Below are 17,723 nucleotides of genomic sequence, written 5' to 3'. Positions count from 1 at the left end.
TAACCTGCATGTCTTTTTCCATTCAAACAACTGTGTTGACCTTCTAGGTATAAGACTGGGAAGGCTGAGGAAAGGGAGGGCAGTGGGTGGTTCTGGGAGTTGCTGAGCATGGCAGAGCAGGGGCCGCTGGCGGGTGGACGGGCACTGGTGAGGGAGCAGCAAAAATCAAAGGTGAAGTAACTGAGTGATTGTAGGGCATGTACTGTGGCAACAAGGACAAACGTGGCAGAGATTCAGCCTCAGGAATTAAATAAGTAAAGAAAAGTAGGAATGGAGTTTTTCACCCACTAAGTTTCCAAAGGAGAAAAAGGAAGCCCCAAGTACTGACGGCTTGGAGTTCAGACCCTGCTCACAGAGCCGGCCCAGCGCTTCTAAAACCCCTTTGACAGCGTGTCTCGAGAGCCTTTGCCCTTTGTCCCCTGAGCATTGTGGAGCTCCTCTTGGGGATCAACCTAAAAAGCAAAGACGAATGTGTTGGCCCCAGAGAAATGGCCCGGCCCCTTGCAGGGGCACCTGTGTGTGTCCATGGGAGGGGCTCTGGGGGCAGGGGCCGTGTCCACTGGCCACTACGGGGTCTCCACAAATACTTTTTAAAAAATCCTCTCCCAAGGATATTTTTCCATTGATTTTTAGAAAGTGGAAGGGAGGGAGGAGGGGTGGGGAATAGAGACAGAGAGATAGAGAGAAACATCGATGTGAGGGAGACACATCAACTGGTTGCTTCCTGCACATGCCCTGACCAGGGCCAGGGATTGAGCTTGCAACCGAGTGCTCTGGACTGGGAATTGAACCCAAGACCCTTTGGTCCAAGGACCGATGCTCTAACCACTGAGCAAACCAGCTAGGGCCACAAATACTTCTTAAGCAGCTGTGCACATAAAAGAGCCGACACTGGAAAGTAACTGAATATTCGTGATTAGTGGAGTCACTACATCAGTCACGGCGGGTCCACCGAAGTGATTCGTGCAGCCGTTATATGGGCTGGAGTCCATATTTTGAGTGGATTTGCCTTACTAGAAAAATAAAGCCACTGGAGTAGACAGTGTGGAGGGTGCTTCTTTCACGGGAGGGAGGGGACAGGTATGAAAGCAGGGCTTGCAATCTGGCTTCTGAAGGGAGGTGGGAAGTGTGATGGACATGGAAGGTGAGTGCTGTGTGGAAGGGAGCGGTAAGCTGTGGGGCTGGCGGAGGCCAGAATGCCACACTTCGCAGTGGGGCCTTTTATTTCAGTCAGCAGAGCCACTGCTGGTGTTTGAGGAGGGGGCTCAGATGGGCCCTTCTGACAGGGAGGAGGGCGATACACTGGCCGTGACATCAGCACGCCTGGGCTCGGGTCTGGCTGTGCAACCCAGACACGGTGGGGATGACAAGGAAGGGACCTGAGGGATGTGCAGCAAGTTGCTTATTCCAGCCCTGGGGGAGGTGCCTGGCGGGCACCCTCGGTCCAGGTGTGGAAAAGCCTTAGAGCTGGCCCAGCCCTGCCCCCCACGGCAGCCTTGACTTTGGGGACCATCCTGTGCTTGCCCCTCCTCCTCCATGAGTTCAGGGTTGACCTTGAATGTTCCTCCCGCACAGAACAAGAAAAAGAAGAAGACAGATTTCATTCCCTACCGAGATTCTGTGCTGACCTGGCTCCTCAGGGAAAACCTCGGTGAGGACTAGTGGGTTTGCCCAACCCTGGGGTTCTAACTCCCAGCCTGGCCCACTGCCCTGTCTTCCTGCCTGGAGGGGTGCCCAACCACCAGGAGGCCTAGTACCTTTCTGGCCCACGACTGAGGTGAAGCTGGGGGGCCTTCCAGAGGGCCTGGGACAGTGGCCAGAGGAAGGTTATTGACAGCCAGGGTGGGGAACCAGGATGGTCCACGGGCCACAGAACCCACCCACAGGGTCAGGCCTGTAACACACAGACCAAGTACCCACTCCTTCTGGGCCTTGGTTTCCCCCTTCTATAAAGGACCTGGGACTCCGCTTGCTGGGTTTTGGGGAGCCGCCATAAATCACCCCTTCTCCTCTCTGCCCGAGTTCATAACCAGTAGCAATAGACGGGGAGATGGAGACTGAAATGCCTCTCACCCAAATATAAACTCAGGGGTCCTCCCCAGCTGGGGAGGTTGATGCCTAGGGAGATCGACTGAGTCTTGGGCTGGCCTGATGAACATAGACAGCAGGATCCCCGGCCTTTCTCGGCTGCATCCTAGAGCCCCTCTGTGCTCACCCAGCTGGCCCATGATTCTGTTTACGTCTCTGAGCTCAGCCTCCCCAGCTGTAAATGTAGGAGGGGACGGCGAAGGGAGAACAGGCAGTGGGCTGGCCTTTTGCACGGCCTGGTCTTCTTCCCACAGGTGGGAACTCGAGGACAGCGATGGTGGCGGCCTTGAGCCCCGCAGACATCAACTACGACGAGACCTTGAGCACACTGAGGTGTGTTCTTGAGGGAGGCGGGCCCTGTGCCCCATCCAGGCTCGGGTGGGAGTGATCCCTCCCTGCCCAAGTCAGGAACACGTGAGAGGGGTGCCACTTGGGGAGATCATTTCACCTGGGATTCCTTGAGGCTCCAATGGCTGTCAGGGGTGCCTGGGTCTTCATGGGACCTGTTCCATTCCCGTAACCCTTTGGGGTACACTTTGGGGCTGCGAGTGGCCAAGGGCCCCTGTGCAAACGACTGGGAGAGCTGTGCTTGTGGGCTGAGCAGCTTGCAGCCTCTATCAGTCATGAGAGCCACTGCGGATCTTTAATTAGCAGAGGGGTGAAGGTGTGTCATAAAGGTCCCTCTGCAGGCGGGTGCCCTTGTGGGGGGGGGGGGGGAGCGTGGGCTCCTGCCCCTAGCAGCCAGTTCAGCATCTGGGTCCTTTTAACTGAGCACCACTGGTAGTAAAGAGAAAAAGGACACGGGGACATGCTCCCATCTGTACCTACGTGTGCATTTGCTGTGCAAGGCTTGGGCTCAGACAGGCAAACACGTGGATGTTCTCACATCCCCCACGGGCTCCCTCTACCCTGGAACCGAGGTCCAGGAGCCAAGGCCTCTCCGCAGGGAGAAGATGCCACCCCATCCCTTCTCCTTCTGGGGCCTAGGTTTCCCTAAGTGGGTGAGCCAGGGCAGGGTGACCCCACCTGTAGGTCTCTGGGAAATGGCCCCAGTGACTCCCAGTGGGGTGACTCCTTGCTCTGCCCAAGCCCCAGGCCCTTGCTCTGTCCCCCCCCCCCCACCCCCCAACCCTTGGGCCTGCTGGCATGGGCACAGCCCATAGCTCCCTCTGCTGCCCAGGTATGCAGACCGGGCTAAGCAGATTCGCTGTAACGCCGTCATCAATGAGGACCCCAACAACAAACTGATCCGTGAGCTGAAGGATGAGGTGACCCGGCTGCGGGACCTGTTGTACGCCCAGGGTCTTGGGGACATCACCGACAGTGAGTGTCTGTGTCCGCCTCTCCTGGGCAGGGTGACCAGTCTGTGGGTTCCCAGGGACCTCCTGGGCCAGCCTGGCCTTCCTCCTGGGATTCTCTCCCGGACTGGGGTGGATCAGGCTGCCATTGAGGTCCCTCTGACCCAGTCCCAGCCCCTGTCTTGTTCCTGGCAGAGCTGCCCTGGGTGGGAGGCCTGCGTTCTGGCCTTGGCCTGGGGGTACCGCATGGTTTGGGTTTGGTGCTGGCCCAACCAGGTCAGAGATGGTCTCCCCAGAAGCCATGCTGGCATGCCACGGGTGCTGGGGTCCCTGTGTCCCCGCTGAAGACCAGAGCTGCCTGCCTGATGCCCGGCCTGCGATGGGCAGCCCCGGACTCTCAAAACAAACCTGTTCTTCTGTTTCTCTGTCTCTCCTCCCTCCCCCACGACTCCGCTCCCCCTTAGCCAACACTGTGCCCGGAGGACCCAAATGTGTGTATCCCCTTGCTGCTCTCTGTGCATCCCTGCTTCTGCCACCTGCCCTCAGGGTGTGGGGCAGCCCAGCGGGAGGGGCGAGGCCCAGGGACAGCAGGGAGGGGCAAGCTCACCCCCACTTAGGGGCTGGACAACAGCCCTTTCACAGGTGCCCTTCTGGTAGATTTGGGGTTACATCCCTGTGTATATGAAGCACCAGGGAGGCAAGGGGCTGCCAAGGCCTCTTCAGACTAAAAGTGTCTGGGCTCAGACTCCTGACCCCCATGTGCCCCCAGAGGCCTGGGGAGTCCCGAGTGTCAGTGCTGGAGGCCCGGTCCATCCCTGGCTCCTGGCCCCGACCTCCCTCGGGCCCTTCACGCCCCAAGGCCCTTTCCCCCTGGAAATGCCAAGAGTCTGATTGCTGCCAGATCCTCCCAGCCTGTACCCCTGCTGGCCTTGGGCCTGGCCCCCTGAGCAAGGGCACAGTTCAGTGCCTCCCGACCCCAAGGGTGGAGGGGCTCTCGGCTTCCCCGGTACCCTGTGCTGTCCCATTTGCTGCTGCTTTGCTCCACGTCTGCTTCTGCCAGGAGGGGCCTAGGGGGTGTCATAGCGCCAACTCTGGGGCCTTCGGGGCCCTGGGGGCTCCCTGGGTGCCCAGTGCTGGGATACTCCATGCTCAGAGCAGCCTCTCAGGGGTGGAGGAGTAGGGGCTTCCTGAAGGGTCCCACAGTCCCCTTCCCCTCCAGGGGTGGACAGCACAGCTTGACCCCGGAGCTCAGAGATGCATTGTGGGCCAGGTGAGGGGTGGGCAGAGGGGGCGCCCAGAGCAGAAAGGATGAGCGTTAGTGTCAGGGCCCAGTGACGGTGAAGGGAAGTGGACAGGGTGGGAGATGCAGGGAGGGCTGGAGGAGCCATGGAGCTCACGCAGCTCAGGTTCAGAGGCTGCAAGGCAGCCTGGGTGGCACGGGTTTGGCATGCAGGTGCAGGGAAAGCAGAGAGGCCTTGGCCCAGGGCAGGAGAGTGGAGCGAGGGGATCTGGGGGTCTTGGTGGTGCTGTGCTGCTGCAGGGGGTGGGGGTGGGGGAAGGAGGGGCGGGGCCCATCGTGTGGGGTGACAGGTGGCCTTGCATGAGTTGCCCAGCGCCTGGCAGCTGCGTCTCACTAATAGTTTCTGCTTTCTGCCTTCTCTTCGCCCACCTCCCAACTCGTGTCTCTTTTCTCTCCCTCCCGTCTGTCTGCCCCCTCTCCCTCCCTTCCTCCCGTAGACCTGTCCGACCTTGACAACAATTACCATAACTGTGGCTGGGCGGAGTTGAGTCAAGCCCCTGACAATCTCTCCACAGTGACCAACGCCCTGGTGGGCATGAGCCCCTCGTCCTCGCTCTCAGCCCTGTCCAGCCGCGCGGCCTCTCTGTCCAGTCTGCACGAGCGCCTCTTGTTTGCCCCGGGCAGTGAGGAGGCCATCGAAAGGCTGAAGGTAAGGGCAGGGCCAGAGTGGGCACCAGGCCCTGGGAAACTGAGCTTGGAGCCATGGGCATGGGGCCTCGCCTCCCAGGGAGGCCCCCTCCTCTGGGCCTTGGGCCGAGCCCTCTTGTTAAAGGCAGGAGGTGAGGCAGTGCCCCGGGTACCCCCTCCATATGTCACTGCTCTCCACCCAGCACCACGGGGCCCTACTTGCTGACAAGGGTGGTGGGTGTCCTGGGGGCTCTGCCTCCCCTCTTGGGTATTCTGTGGTTGTGAGCCTTTGCTCTCTGGTCCCCTTGTGCCCACAGTCACTGCCTCACCCCCTGCAATGAGCCAGGCTGGTTTTAGGTTTTCTGTCCTGTTTTCCTGGGTGCAGGCTGAGCCCAGACCTTGGAGAATGAAGGGTTTAGGGTTCAAAAGCCCAGAGGCCAGACTCCAGGCTGGGGTGGGGCAGCATGGGGCGGGGGCCCTGGGCATAGGCCCACATGGGGTGGGGGGCTGGAAGCAAACAGGGAGTGTTGATAGCATCTGTGCATCAGAACCAGCCCCACGTCTCTCCTTCCTGGGTCACTGTGCTTTTCACTCGTTCCCTGGGCGTGTCCAGAGGAAAGCACAGTTTTGAGCTCACACTACCCCTCAGCCCTGGATCCTTCAGAAATAATGCTTCCAGCATGGACCGGGCATTGGGGTCTTGGTGCTCTGCAGACCTGCTCGTCTCCCCTCTGCCTGGCCCCTGACCTCACTCTGCTCTGTGTCGTCCCCCAGGAGACAGAGAAGATCATAGCCGAACTCAACGAGACCTGGGAGGAAAAGCTTCGGCGGACAGAAGCCATTCGGATGGAGAGGTGGGTGGTGGGGACACAGGGCCAGCACAGCCCTGCGCTCCAACCCTGGGCTCTGACAGACCCATCCTCTCTCACCTGGTGACCCCCACCTCCTGTCACTGTGGTCCCACGGACCTGGTCCCTGATCAGGTGATCTGGACCTCCAAGCAGACACCTTAACTCACTGACCAGATGGATCACTGTCTGGGCTCTGCCTTGGACTATGTGGCCAGAGCAGTTGCGGGGAGGCAGGTCCTGTGGCCTCTTGAAGCTTGAGCTGACCCTCACTCTTCCCTCCAGGGAAGCCCTGCTGGCCGAGATGGGCGTGGCCATGAGGGAGGATGGCGGCACTCTGGGTGTGTTCTCTCCCAAAAAGGTAGGAGCAGGTCCCCATTTTGTGGGGCCCGGCTTGAACAGGCCTGGGTCCCCTGCAGCCTTCGAGGGGCCTCACTCCTCTAGGCGTGGGAGTACAGCAGGGGGTCCAGGCACTGAGGGCCCACACCCACCACAGACAGGCCCTCCCTGTGTGAGACCCAGCCCCCCTCCTTAGGGCGGGGCATCCCTATAGCCTTGGGAAGTGGGCTGGTGTGCTCATCAAGGTCAGGGTGACACTGGGAACCAGACTCAGGCTAGAGACCTGAAACACGTGTGGCTGGACCCTACCTGGAGCCGGTGCTGCCCACAGACAGGGAGGGGCCGGACACGGGGATGGAAGTCAGCTCCCTCTCAGAGCTCAGCCAAAGTGCATGCTCACCAGACCTAGTCTTAGGCAGGGTCTCAGGGTCTGCCAGCTGGGAGCCCTCCAACGGAGACCCCCTCTGATGCTCAGATGGAGCATTTGGGGAAGTCTCTGATGATTCTAGGTCCCAGACACCGCCACCCACCCCAAAGATTGCCAGATCCTCAGAGCCCTTAGGAGCAGAGCTCCAAGCCAGGAGGCCTCCCTGGAGGCAGTGGTAGTGGCTCTCCAGGCCCTGCCCCTGCCACCTTGTTGGTGAGGAGGCACCTGGCCTCCTCCCACAGTGCAGCCCCCTGTGGTCAGCTTTTCACCCCAGCTTTGTTTGGGGCAAATGGATTCTGTGTTTGCCTGTCTTTGAAGCCCCCGTTGAGCCATTGGGGGCCCCAAGGGAAGAGGAACCAAGGGCACTGGTATGGTGGGCTTCCTGGAACGGGACCAGGTTTCTTGGGCTTCTGCCCCCACACAGCCCAGGCTGGGGGACAGTGCATGCTGAGAGGCAGGAGGGAGGGGTGTTGGGGGGACCTGGGACAGAGTGGGGAGCAGGCAGTGCCTTGATAGGGTCTTACTTCACATCCCTTCTGGAGAGGCTTTGGTTTTCTGGTGTGTGTTATTCCTGGGCTGTGTCAGACCCTGCTCCTTGGAGGGGTGGGGCGCCCCCAGGCTGGCTTGTGTGGAGCTGTGGGTGCAGGGGCCTCAGGGTGATGGGTGCCCTGCAGTTCTTTGGCTTCATTCGTCGCCCCTGGGTATGGAGGACAACCCTGGGGACCACTGGAGACACCTCCTCCTGAGAACCACAGTGTTCTGGGACTCTGGGTCCCCTCACTTAGCCCAGCAGGCAAGCACAGCCCTTCCACACACTCCTGCTCCGGGTTGGGGGGCTGGGGATGGTTTCTCCTGGAGTCTGACGACCAGGTCTTCACAGCCCTGCACAGGCGCGTGAGTGGGGTGTGGAGGGACTTAGAGCTCTGGGTGGTGACAGCTTGCCCCAAGGTGTCAGGTGGGAAACTGAGGAAGCAGTCTCAGCCGCTGCCTGTTGCAGGACTCTTGCCCAGGGCACAGTGTGGTGGTTCCTGAGCTGAGGGACCGGGGGGGAGCATCAGAGGAATGGAGGTGGGGTGTCGGGCCCCAGTGGGTAGAGCCTGCAGCAGCTGCCCTGGGACAGAGTGGAGCAGGGAGTCCAGGGCAGTACTTAGACAGGGGCCACTGGGGGGAGATGGCCACCTTGGCTTTGGACCATGTTTTGCTAGACCATGGACAGGAGAGGCATGGCGGGGGGGGGGGTTGTCGACTTGGGTGGAGACTTTCCCAGCCTCTCTGCTTCCAGCGGCCAGGGTCTTAGGCCTTCTTGGCCAGAGTTGTAATCCTTGCTTCGGGTACCCACTGGAGCCCTCGCTCCTGGGTGCCCACCACAACTCCAAGCGCCCCTGGGCCCTTGAGTGCTGAGAGCTGGGCTCCCAGTCCCTCCCGAAGCCCAGCTCCCCCTGAGTGCCAAGGCTGAGCCCCCACCCGGCCTGCTACCTGGCTGTCCCCTCCAAGTCTGTGGAGTCCCCGTCAAAGGCTCTTCCTCTGGGAAACTTTTCCTTCACGTGCCCTGTCCTCCCTGCCGAGCTGGAAGGATGCTGTGTCCCCCACGAGGCCAGGCCCAGGGTTGGTGGTGGTCTAGTGCCCAGGGAGAGAGGTCAGGTGGGCAGCCAGTGCTGGGTTCCTGCTCCCTGCAAGACAGGTGACCCTCCTCTCTCCCTAGACGCCGCATCTTGTCAACCTGAACGAGGACCCTCTGATGTCTGAGTGCCTCCTCTACTATATCAAGGATGGGCTCACCAGGTGGGGCACGATCACATGGGGTGGGCTCACAGGTGGGGTGGGCTCACAGGTGGGGTGGGCTCACAGGTGGGGCGGTCTCACAGGTGGGGCGGGCAGGTGGGGCAGGCTCACAGATGGGGCGGGCTCACGGGTGGGGCGGGCTCACAGGTGGGGCGGGCTCACCAGGTAGAGCGGGCTCCCAGATGGGGCAGGCTCCCAGATGGGGCGGGCTCACGGGTGGAGCGGGCTCACAGATGGGGCGGGCTCACGGGTGGAGCGGGCTCCCAGATGGGGCGGGCTCACGGGTGGAGCGGGCTCATGGGTGGGGTGGACTCATGGGTGGGGTGGAGCAGGCTCACAGGTGGAGCAGGCTTACAGGTGGGGCGGGCTCATGGGTGGGGTGGAGCAGGCTCACAGGTGGGGTGGGCTCACAGGTGGGATGGGCTCATGGGTGGGGCAGCAGTGGGGGTAAGGGCCCATCCATGCTTCCTGGGAGGTGATGCTCTGGCTACCCTGGGCCGAGTGGCTCTCCCAGGATTGGCTGTGTTTGGGGGTATTCCATGTGCCCCCACTCATGTGCATCTTGGGTGTTTCCCATTAAAGCCCAGGTAGGTGTCCCTGGAGGCTGCAGGGGAAGTGGGGAGGGAGCCAGCGGGTGGCATCCTGGGTGCCCTGGTCTGGTCATTGATGACTGTGCTCCCCTGTTCCCCACAGAGTGGGCCGTGAGGACGGGGAGAGGCGGCAGGACATCGTCTTGAGTGGGCACTTCATCAAGGAGGAGCACTGTGTCTTCCGGAGCGACTCCAGAGGCGGCAGTGAAGGTATTGCTCCTCTTCACCCCCACCCAGTGCTGCTGAGCCTCCGGTCAGCCCAGGCCAGCGCTTCACCTCCCAGATCCCTGGTCAGTCCTGGGAAGCCTCCCTGTGTCGGTGTGTTTTGGGCTGATCCTGAGACAGTGAACCATGAGGAGCCAGCCAGGTGGAGGGTAGAGAATTATTTCTGGACCACACTTTCCTGCTGTCTGTGGAGTGGCCACCGGCCCATTTCCCCGCCTGTCTGCCGTCTGTCCACGTGGCCTGTCTTGGGTGTGATGTCTAGGGGAGCACCTGCTGGTCAGAGTGTTGTTACAGTGCCTGCAGCCCCCCAGCTGAGGGCAGGTGTCCAGCCAACCTCTGAGGCGCACACGGTGGCCGACACCTGCTGTAGAACTGGGACACTTCAGGGTGGTGGCCTTAAACAATATTGGGGACATTGGCTCTCCCAGAATTCTCTGTCCCCAAAGCCTGCCCTCCCCTGAGTGGGTGGGCACAGAGCCCAGAGAGGCTGCGGGACTCCTGGGGACATGCTACCCACCTGGAGAGCCTGACAGGGTTGGTGGTCAGCCCAGAGCAGCCTCCTAGCTCTTTGACAGGGTGCCACTCTCCTCATCTATTAATCAGGTGTGACCCCAACAAGGTGCCACTAACAGTTAGGGCTTTGCTGCTAGCAAGGAGGAGAGTGGTGGTGGGGCTGCACATGGGTGCCAGGTGAACAGAGCCCTGCAGGTAGCTGAAGGGCGTGGTACCCACAATGACAGTCCCTGACAGTCTTTCTGTCTGTCCCCCTATCTGTCCTGCAGCTGTGGTGACCCTGGAGCCCTGTGAGGGGGCAGACACCTACGTCAATGGCAAGAAAGTCACGGAGCCCAGCATCCTTCGGTCAGGTACAGCCAGGCAGAAGGCCCGTGCCACCCTCTGCGGTGGGGCCAGTCTGCTCCCAGGGCTGTGGGCATTCAGGAAGGCAGAGCATTGGCTCAAGGTGCCAGGCTGGGAGGAGAGCCTGGCATGGGATGGCACCATGGAAAGGATGGGATGTGGGGAAAGCCCAGGACTGCACTTTGCAAACATCCCTGGCTATAAAAGGGGAGGGGCTGAGAGGGTGGATTTGGGGCAAGTGAGGGTGTCCACTGAAGTCTGGGCCAGGGGCGAGCGGAGGAGTTCCACAGAGCTGAGGAGCCGGGGGTGGTTCCTGGGGTCGGAGATGCTGGGAGTCTAATTCAAGGAAGGGACTGATCCCCCTTTTCCCTTGCCTCCCCGCCACCCGAGGCTACCCGAGGGTGCAGGTCCCCATAGTTCAACCTGGCTTCTGTCTCTCAGGAAACCGCATCATCATGGGAAAGAGCCACGTGTTCCGGTTCAACCACCCTGAGCAGGCACGGCAGGAGCGCGAGCGCACGCCCTGCGCGGAGACCCCCTCAGAGCCTGTGGACTGGGCCTTTGCCCAGCGTGAGCTGTTGGAGAAGCAGGGCATCGACATGAAGCAGGAGATGGAGCAGAGGTGAGTCTGGCTGGGAGCCTCCACTCAAGGCCCATGCTGCTCCCACTGCACCACATCCCCCTCCACCCAGTCACCCACCCCCGCCGAGTCACCCATCCCCACAGAGTCACCCACCCCCACAGTCACCCACCCCTGCTCTTGCAGGCTCCAGGAGCTTGAGGACCAGTACCGCCGGGAACGGGAGGAGGCCACCTACCTGCTGGAGCAGCAAAGGCTGGTGAGAGCGGCACTCCCTGGCCCCCAGACTCCACATGATGCCTGGGTGGGGTGAGCCGGGTCCCTGCTGTGCAAACAGCCCTACTCTCCACTGCCCCAAGCCACTGCTGTGTTGATCCGTGTCTGGGCCCACTGGGCAGGCCCGGGGCCCACAGCTCAAGGCGCCCAGCTGGAGTCACAGTTCCTGCTTCTGTGCTAGGACTATGAGAGCAAGCTGGAGGCCCTGCAGAAGCAGATGGAGTCCAGGTACTTCCCAGAGGTGAACGAGGAGGAGGAAGAGCCAGAGGACGAAGGTGAGGGCTCCATGACCTGGTGGTGGGCAAGACCTGGGCCTCAGGCTAGGGAGGGGTCTCCAAGAGCATGCAGCCCCCAGGGCACTTCCTGGGGCCAGTTGGTCTGCATCTTTGCCCTGGGGTCCTGCCTATTCCTTGGGAAGAGGCCTTGTCCCTGGGAGGCAGGATTCAGGGAGATTGTTGCAACAGGAAAGCACCCCACAAGCTGCACATGCGTGTGCAAACACATAGGGTTCTGGAGGCAGCAGCCTGGACCATGGGGAGGACGGTGAGGGTGTCCTGTGTCCACTCACCCCTGTGCTACCACCCAGAGGCTGGTGCTCCCTCCGGACGAGGTCACTACTCCTCACCTTGGGACTCCCTTTCTGGTCTTTGCTTAGGTGGCCTATCGGCTGCCCTCATGTTGCTGTGGGGCCCAAGGGAGGCCATGGAGTTCACGTCCTGCTTGGCCTCGGGTCTGCGGGTTAGCACCTTTGTGCAGATGTGCTCTTGTTTTCCCTTGTCTGGACTCATCTGCCCAATGAGGGCCCTTTGAGCTCCGAAGGCAGGGCTCTAGGTGGGAGGAGTTGCTGGGAGGAGGGGTTGAGTCTGGGAGCATGGACTGGCCCTTCCTGGGCCTTCTTGGTGGAAAGAGGGCGTGAGCTGCGAGAGGGTGTGCGAGGCAGTCCCCGTCCCCACTGCTCCCCCATGTGGCGGTATGCCTGTCATTTCCTGCTGGCCCCTCAGTCCTTACCAAGCTTCAGTCGGACTCAGGACGGTGCTCATGCACTGCCCTCCTTGGGGCCCAAAGAGCCTTTCCTATTACATGGCTCATATCACCTCTTCCTGCCAGTTTCCTTCTTCCCGAGCACCCAGAACAATTAGGCTGAGATTGGGGACCCAGACACAGAGCCCCTGGCCCCGACCCAGAGCAGGATGTTGTGGCGTGGCCTCGATGACCGTGTGGCCCCTCCCCACAGTCCCATGGACGGAGAGGGAGTGCGAGCTGGCGCTGTGGGCCTTCCGGAAGTGGAGGTGGTACCAGTTCACGTCGCTGCGGGACCAGCTCTGGGGCAACGCTATCTTCCTCAAGGAGGCCAATGCCATCAGCGTGGAGCTCAAGAAGAAGGTGGGCCCACCAGCTGTCATGGAGGGAGGGTGTCACCCGTCCTGCTTACAATTGGACTTGACACTGGGCTCCTCTGCTCCGGGCACGGTGGAGTGGTGCTGCCTGGCCTGGGCCCCTTGGGGGGCGGGGGGTGGAAGGGAGGCAGGGAACTGACCGAGGTGATGTGGCTCCCGGCTCAGTAGGCAGGCAGGTGAGCAGGTGTAGCCTGCTCCGGTGGTGGGTGGGAAGATCCCCACGTGCAGCGTGATTATGGGAGGTGGGAAGGAAGCCCTTCCGGGCCCCTGGCTCCCGCTCATCAGAGGGCTGACAGGTGGTCATCTTGTGCCTGTCACAGGTCCAGTTCCAGTTTGTCCTCCTCACGGACACACTCTACTCCCCACTGCCACCCGACCTGCTGCCCCCAGAGGCTGCCAAAGACCGAGAGACGCGACCCTTCCCCCGCACCATCGTGGCTGTGGAGGTGCAGGACCAGAAGAACGGGGCCACCCACTACTGGACGCTGGAGAAGCTCAGGTGTGGCGGGGTGGCGGCGGAAGTGGATGTTGGGGCTGGGGAACCACCAAAAGGGAGGCGGGCACCAGTTGTATGGTGGACACAGGTCAGTGCAGCTTTTTCTCCTGTCTTAATCTCTTTGAAACTCAGAAGCAAACAGTGACTGAGACCCAGCCTCACCAGGGCCTGGTTCTCCCTCCACCAATGTAATGGAACGTGTGGTGTGTCTTTATGGAGGAAGCTGATGGGAGCTGTAGGGAGGTGGGCACAGGATGGGCACGCAGGGCCTGAGAGGCCAGGAGAGGACTGCTGGGGCTGCTACAGGCCCACCTCCTTGGTCCCCACAGGCTCACTGTGACATGTGCCCTGCCCTTAATTTATAAAGGTGGCTGAGACATGTCAGGTACCAGTGCCACTGAAGAAAAGTTTAATGTCACTCACAGTCCCTAGAAATGAGAGGAATGCCAGAGGGGAGCACAGGATGGCAGAAGGGAGATAGGATCGAGGGAGAGGCCTCGGCCACGGCCCTACTAGGTTTTCATGGGCAAAGCAAGGCGGGGTGGACAGTGAGGACAGGGCTGCCCCTAGGTGCCTGGTATCTGGCCTTGGGCTGATGGAGCGCAGGGGCACTGGCTGGGTGTATGTGGGCTAAGGGGGTGGCTGTGTGTGTGTGAAACTCACCCCCAAAGTGTTTGCTGTCTGAGAATTGGCTGGCCCTGGGAGGGGCATCCTCCCCAGCCAGCAAGGCCCCAAAGATCATAAAACATCATACAATATAATTAATACAGCACACACTGCACACTCACAGACTCTCACTCTCCTCTCTTGTATGGCTCATTCACACACACACAGAGACAGTGATCCCCGCCCCCGCCTAGGCACACACCTCGCACTCAGCCCTCCTGCCCTCCCGGCTGCAGGCTGATGTTTGGATGAATGTCCACCCTTCATTCATTCATGTTACAGCTGAGTCCTGGAGGGAAATAGTTGCATTTTCTTTCTTCCTCAACTTATGGGTTTCCTGGGGTAGTAATTTTTAAAATAACATTTTCTATATCCTATCACCAATTTGCCCTTTATTCCTGGAGCATCCTGAGGTCCCCATGCCTGCTCCCCTTGGGGTTCTCTCCCCACTTTTCTGCCCCTGCTAAGGGTTACCTCCCTGTCGCTGGTTTCCACCTATCCTGCCTGCTTGCCCCACCTTGCTGTTACTTGGCCAGAGTTGGGAGGAGTTAGTGGTGACCTCGTCTGTTTACCTGGAAGTCCTTTGCTCAGTGACAGATTTTGAGGACCTCAGAGGTCTGTCAGGAAAGCCGCTTGAGCCTCAGAGAACCCTGAGCAGGACGCTGTGGCCAGAGCTGAGTCCCAGAGGAGGTGAGCAGTGCGGCCGCTACAGAGCCCACACTGACCTCTGAACCCCTGCAGGCAGCGCCTAGACCTGATGCGGGAGATGTATGACCGGGCAGCCGAGGTGCCCTCCAGCGTCATCGAGGACTGTGACAACGTGGTGACTGGCGGAGACCCCTTCTACGACCGGTTCCCCTGGTTCCGGCTGGTGGGCAGGTGGGCACCTCCCTCCCTCCCTCCCTCCCTCCCTCCCTGGGCTGAGAAATAGAGAGCATGAGAGAAAGAGGAAGAGAGAGAGTGAGAGAGGTTGAGCTAGAGAGAGAAAGAAAGAAAGAGAAAGAAAGAAAGAAAGAAAGAAAGAAAGAAAGAAAGAAAGAAAGAAAGAAAGAAAGAAAGAAAGAAAGATGGAGATTGAGAGAGATTGAGATTGAGATTGAAAGAGAAGAGAGGGCAGTGGGGGCGGGAGCCTCCCAAGGCAGGACCCCGACTGGCCCTGCTCCCATCCTGACTTCTCCACCCTGGTCCTTCCTGGTCTAACTCCTGTTATTTAGGGGACCATGGAGGGCTCCCAGCATTGTCCCCACACCCATTGTGGGGCGTGGCCACCAAGTCACCGGGTCCACGTGTGTGAATGTGTGAGGCTTAGTCCGACTTTCCGGCTCACCTGGTGGCTGTGGTGGGAGTGGGGGCGCAGGGCCGTGCCACCCAGAGCCTCAGTCCCAGGCCTCCTGTCCCTGGTTTCCTGGCCTGGGTCTGCGCCCAGCCCCTCGCCCCGTGGGACAGACGTGGTGTTCAGAGGCCTCCAGGTGGCCAAGCACATGAGGTCTTCACACGACCTCAGCCACACCAGGGCAGGATCACTCCGCCAGTGCTTCTAGGACCTTCTGGAACCTTCCACTGACCAACCACACATGCAGTTTCCTTCTGAGCCTGGGACGGGGTGCCCTTTCGGTTCTCGTCTTTGAAGGCAGTTCTTGGTGGTCTGTGTGTTTGGTTTGGGTGTAACTGGAAGCCCCTGCCCCTGTGTGCCCTGCGCGAGGCTGGTGTTAACTTCTCTCTGTCTTGTCCTACTAACCTCAGTTCAGTCATCTCTGGCTGCAGCAGCTACCCTCTTCTCAACACGTGCATGAGCGCGCGCATGGCTGCTCTCACCCCCTCCCCCACCTCCTCGAGCCCCGACTCCGACGAGCCTGCGGAGGAGCAGAGCCTGGGGGAGGAGGAGGAGGAGGAGGAGGAGGAGGAGGAGGACCTGGAGGACGACGTCTTTCTGGAGCACGAGCTGTGCCACGGCCGGGACCCGTTTTACGACCGGCCCCCCCTGTTCAGTTTAGTAGGAAGGTTGGTGAGGTCGAGGACAGCATGCTGGGAAGGAACCAGCTCTTTTGCACAGGAGCACTGCTGTGGGCACAATTTGATCGCCCTCAGGGCGTGACCATGGGCCAAGGGGCTGGCCTTGCAGGAGGGGGCCTGAAGAACTCGAGGGCGCCTGCATTCCTGAAGCATGGCCGCCAGCTCCGTGCAGGCGGGAACACACTTCAGAGAGGGCCTAGAACCCGGGAGGTGGCCGCTGGACCCTGGAAAAAATCCTTGAGCAGGACCCCACGGGACATTTGGAAAGCAGGGGGCAGGCCACGCTCAAGGCCCTGTGGTCCTGGGGATCAGACCCGCCACCAGTTCAGGCAGCTTCCCCACCCTCCACTGTTGTCCTAGCAGAGCATGGAGGAGCTGTTCTGCAGGGCAGGGAGGAAGGGCTGTGCTCAGGCAGTGGAAGGACTTCCCTCAGAAGTGGGGACCCTGCAGACCCTGCCTCTCTCTGAGCCTGTCTCTGTCTAAAGGTGAGGACTGTTTGTCCTCTGACCTCCCAGGCCATCATGGCCAGAGACACATGGCCCTGCACCCTCACAGGAAGTGCCCTTTGCAGAGAAGAGCCCGATGCTATGTCCTGGGATAAGAGAGGCCGAGGTCAGGCAGATACAGCTGCCAGTCACGTTTTTTTATCATTGTGGAATGGAAGCCTGACTGGTGAAAGAAAGACCTAGAAACCTCCTGTGGGAGAAGGAAATGCAGCTCATGAAGCAGCTGAATTTACATGTTTACAGTATGAAAAGGTGTGAGATGGTTTTAGCAGCAGCCGATTCTGGATTGAAGAGTGCTTCCTTGAGCCAGTCCAATGGAGGTTTTGGAAGCCTTGGCCTTGAGCGCCAGTACTGACAGCTGTGGGCTGCAGCGGCCTCAGAGAGTGGGGTTCACACTGATCCTCTTGGAACGAAGCAGGTTGCCATGGGCACACATCCTGGATTTATTCTAATTAGGGTCCCTTGAGTGACATGCTGGCCTACTGCATAAAAGCATGTGGCTCTCCCTCTGAGACGCCTGGACTTCGGTCTGCAGAGCCCGAGAGGGAGTGGAGCCTCAGAAAGCCCAGCCATTAGGGCCAGGCCCTCTGGCCTGCTGGGCCCAGGAGGCACTCAGGTGACAGGTAGGCATGGGACAGGGCACAGGGGAGCGAGGACTCGGGGAGAAATGGGGTGTGGGTTCTTGCAGTCTCAGCCAGAAAGAGCTGGGTCCTTCCGGCACTTCCCCGTGTGGATCTGAGATGTCAGGAAACAACCAAACCAAAGCAAAGCCGCCCCTGAGAGGCCGGCCCTGCCTGTGGGCGGTCTGCGGAGGGCTTCTTTTGGAACCATCCTGATCTTTTTGTTTGGCAAGAATTGGCTTCTCCCCGCTCAGCAGCTATGTGGGCCGGGCCTCAAGAAGGACCCGGCGGTGTTTTCCTCTGATCCTCTGGTAGCTGCCGGCTCTCTCTCCAAAGCTTAAGCAGAATTGGGGCACTCACTCTCATCTCCCTTCAGAAAGGCTTTCCTGGCCCAGCATGCATCTTTGCACCTCACCAATCTCGTGGTCAGCGCTGCCTCCTCCCTCCCGCCACACAGCTCTGGCTCTGCGTCTCTGCCACCTCCTCTCTCTGGGCGGGTTTCAGCCTGCTTCAAGGTGTGCTCACCTCCGTGGACAAGGCCCCCAGCCTGGGCTTTCCTTGTCCCGACCCAGGCTCCCTACCCAGGCCCAGGGTCCGCCCCCCAGGCAGTCTGGGGTGCTGGGTGAATTGGGGGATGGCTGACCAAGCAGAGGGAGTGTTTCCCCCTATAATCCCTTCTGCCCAGACCACCACTCTCAGGAACTGGCAAGTGGGGTCAGGGAAGCCGCACAGGGGAGGGAAAGGGAGGGAGAGTCCCAGGAAAGGAGGGACTGGGTGAGGGAACAGA

General features: G+C 60.4%; 1 protein-coding gene across 30 annotated transcripts in view; it reads left to right on the top strand.

Moving 5' to 3' along the window:
• Window positions 1-17,723, top strand: part of KIF1A (kinesin family member 1A) — a 74,643-nt gene that overhangs the window by 27,621 nt on the left and 29,299 nt on the right. For 19 of the 30 annotated variants that reach the window (XM_080668484.1, XM_080668480.1, XM_080668478.1 and 16 more), the window contains exons 11-26: window positions 1,576-1,651; window positions 2,343-2,421; window positions 3,269-3,411; window positions 3,851-3,877; window positions 5,124-5,335; window positions 6,088-6,167; window positions 6,447-6,522; window positions 8,630-8,709; window positions 9,403-9,509; window positions 10,307-10,390; window positions 10,824-11,004; window positions 11,149-11,221; window positions 11,420-11,513; window positions 12,473-12,621; window positions 12,956-13,134; window positions 14,539-14,676. In XM_080668484.1, coding sequence (XP_080524610.1) covers window positions 1,576-1,651; window positions 2,343-2,421; window positions 3,269-3,411; window positions 3,851-3,877; window positions 5,124-5,335; window positions 6,088-6,167; window positions 6,447-6,522; window positions 8,630-8,709; window positions 9,403-9,509; window positions 10,307-10,390; window positions 10,824-11,004; window positions 11,149-11,221; window positions 11,420-11,513; window positions 12,473-12,621; window positions 12,956-13,134; window positions 14,539-14,676 — 1,778 coding nt within the window. Of the gene's footprint in view, window positions 1-1,575; window positions 1,652-2,342; window positions 2,422-3,268; window positions 3,412-3,850; window positions 3,878-5,123; window positions 5,336-6,087; window positions 6,168-6,446; window positions 6,523-8,629; window positions 8,710-9,402; window positions 9,510-10,306; window positions 10,391-10,823; window positions 11,005-11,148; window positions 11,222-11,419; window positions 11,514-12,472; window positions 12,622-12,955; window positions 13,135-14,538; window positions 14,677-15,540; window positions 15,799-17,723 lie in introns of all 30 variants that reach the window. The other 11 variants (XM_080668491.1, XM_080668490.1, XM_080668489.1 and 8 more) reach the window with 3 other exon arrangements.

The sequence above is a fragment of the Plecotus auritus genome (genome assembly GCF_963455305.1).
Source record: "Plecotus auritus genome assembly, chromosome: 5".
Taxonomy (NCBI): domain Eukaryota; kingdom Metazoa; phylum Chordata; class Mammalia; order Chiroptera; family Vespertilionidae; genus Plecotus; species Plecotus auritus.
This window is presented reverse-complemented; position numbering and strand designations above follow the sequence as displayed.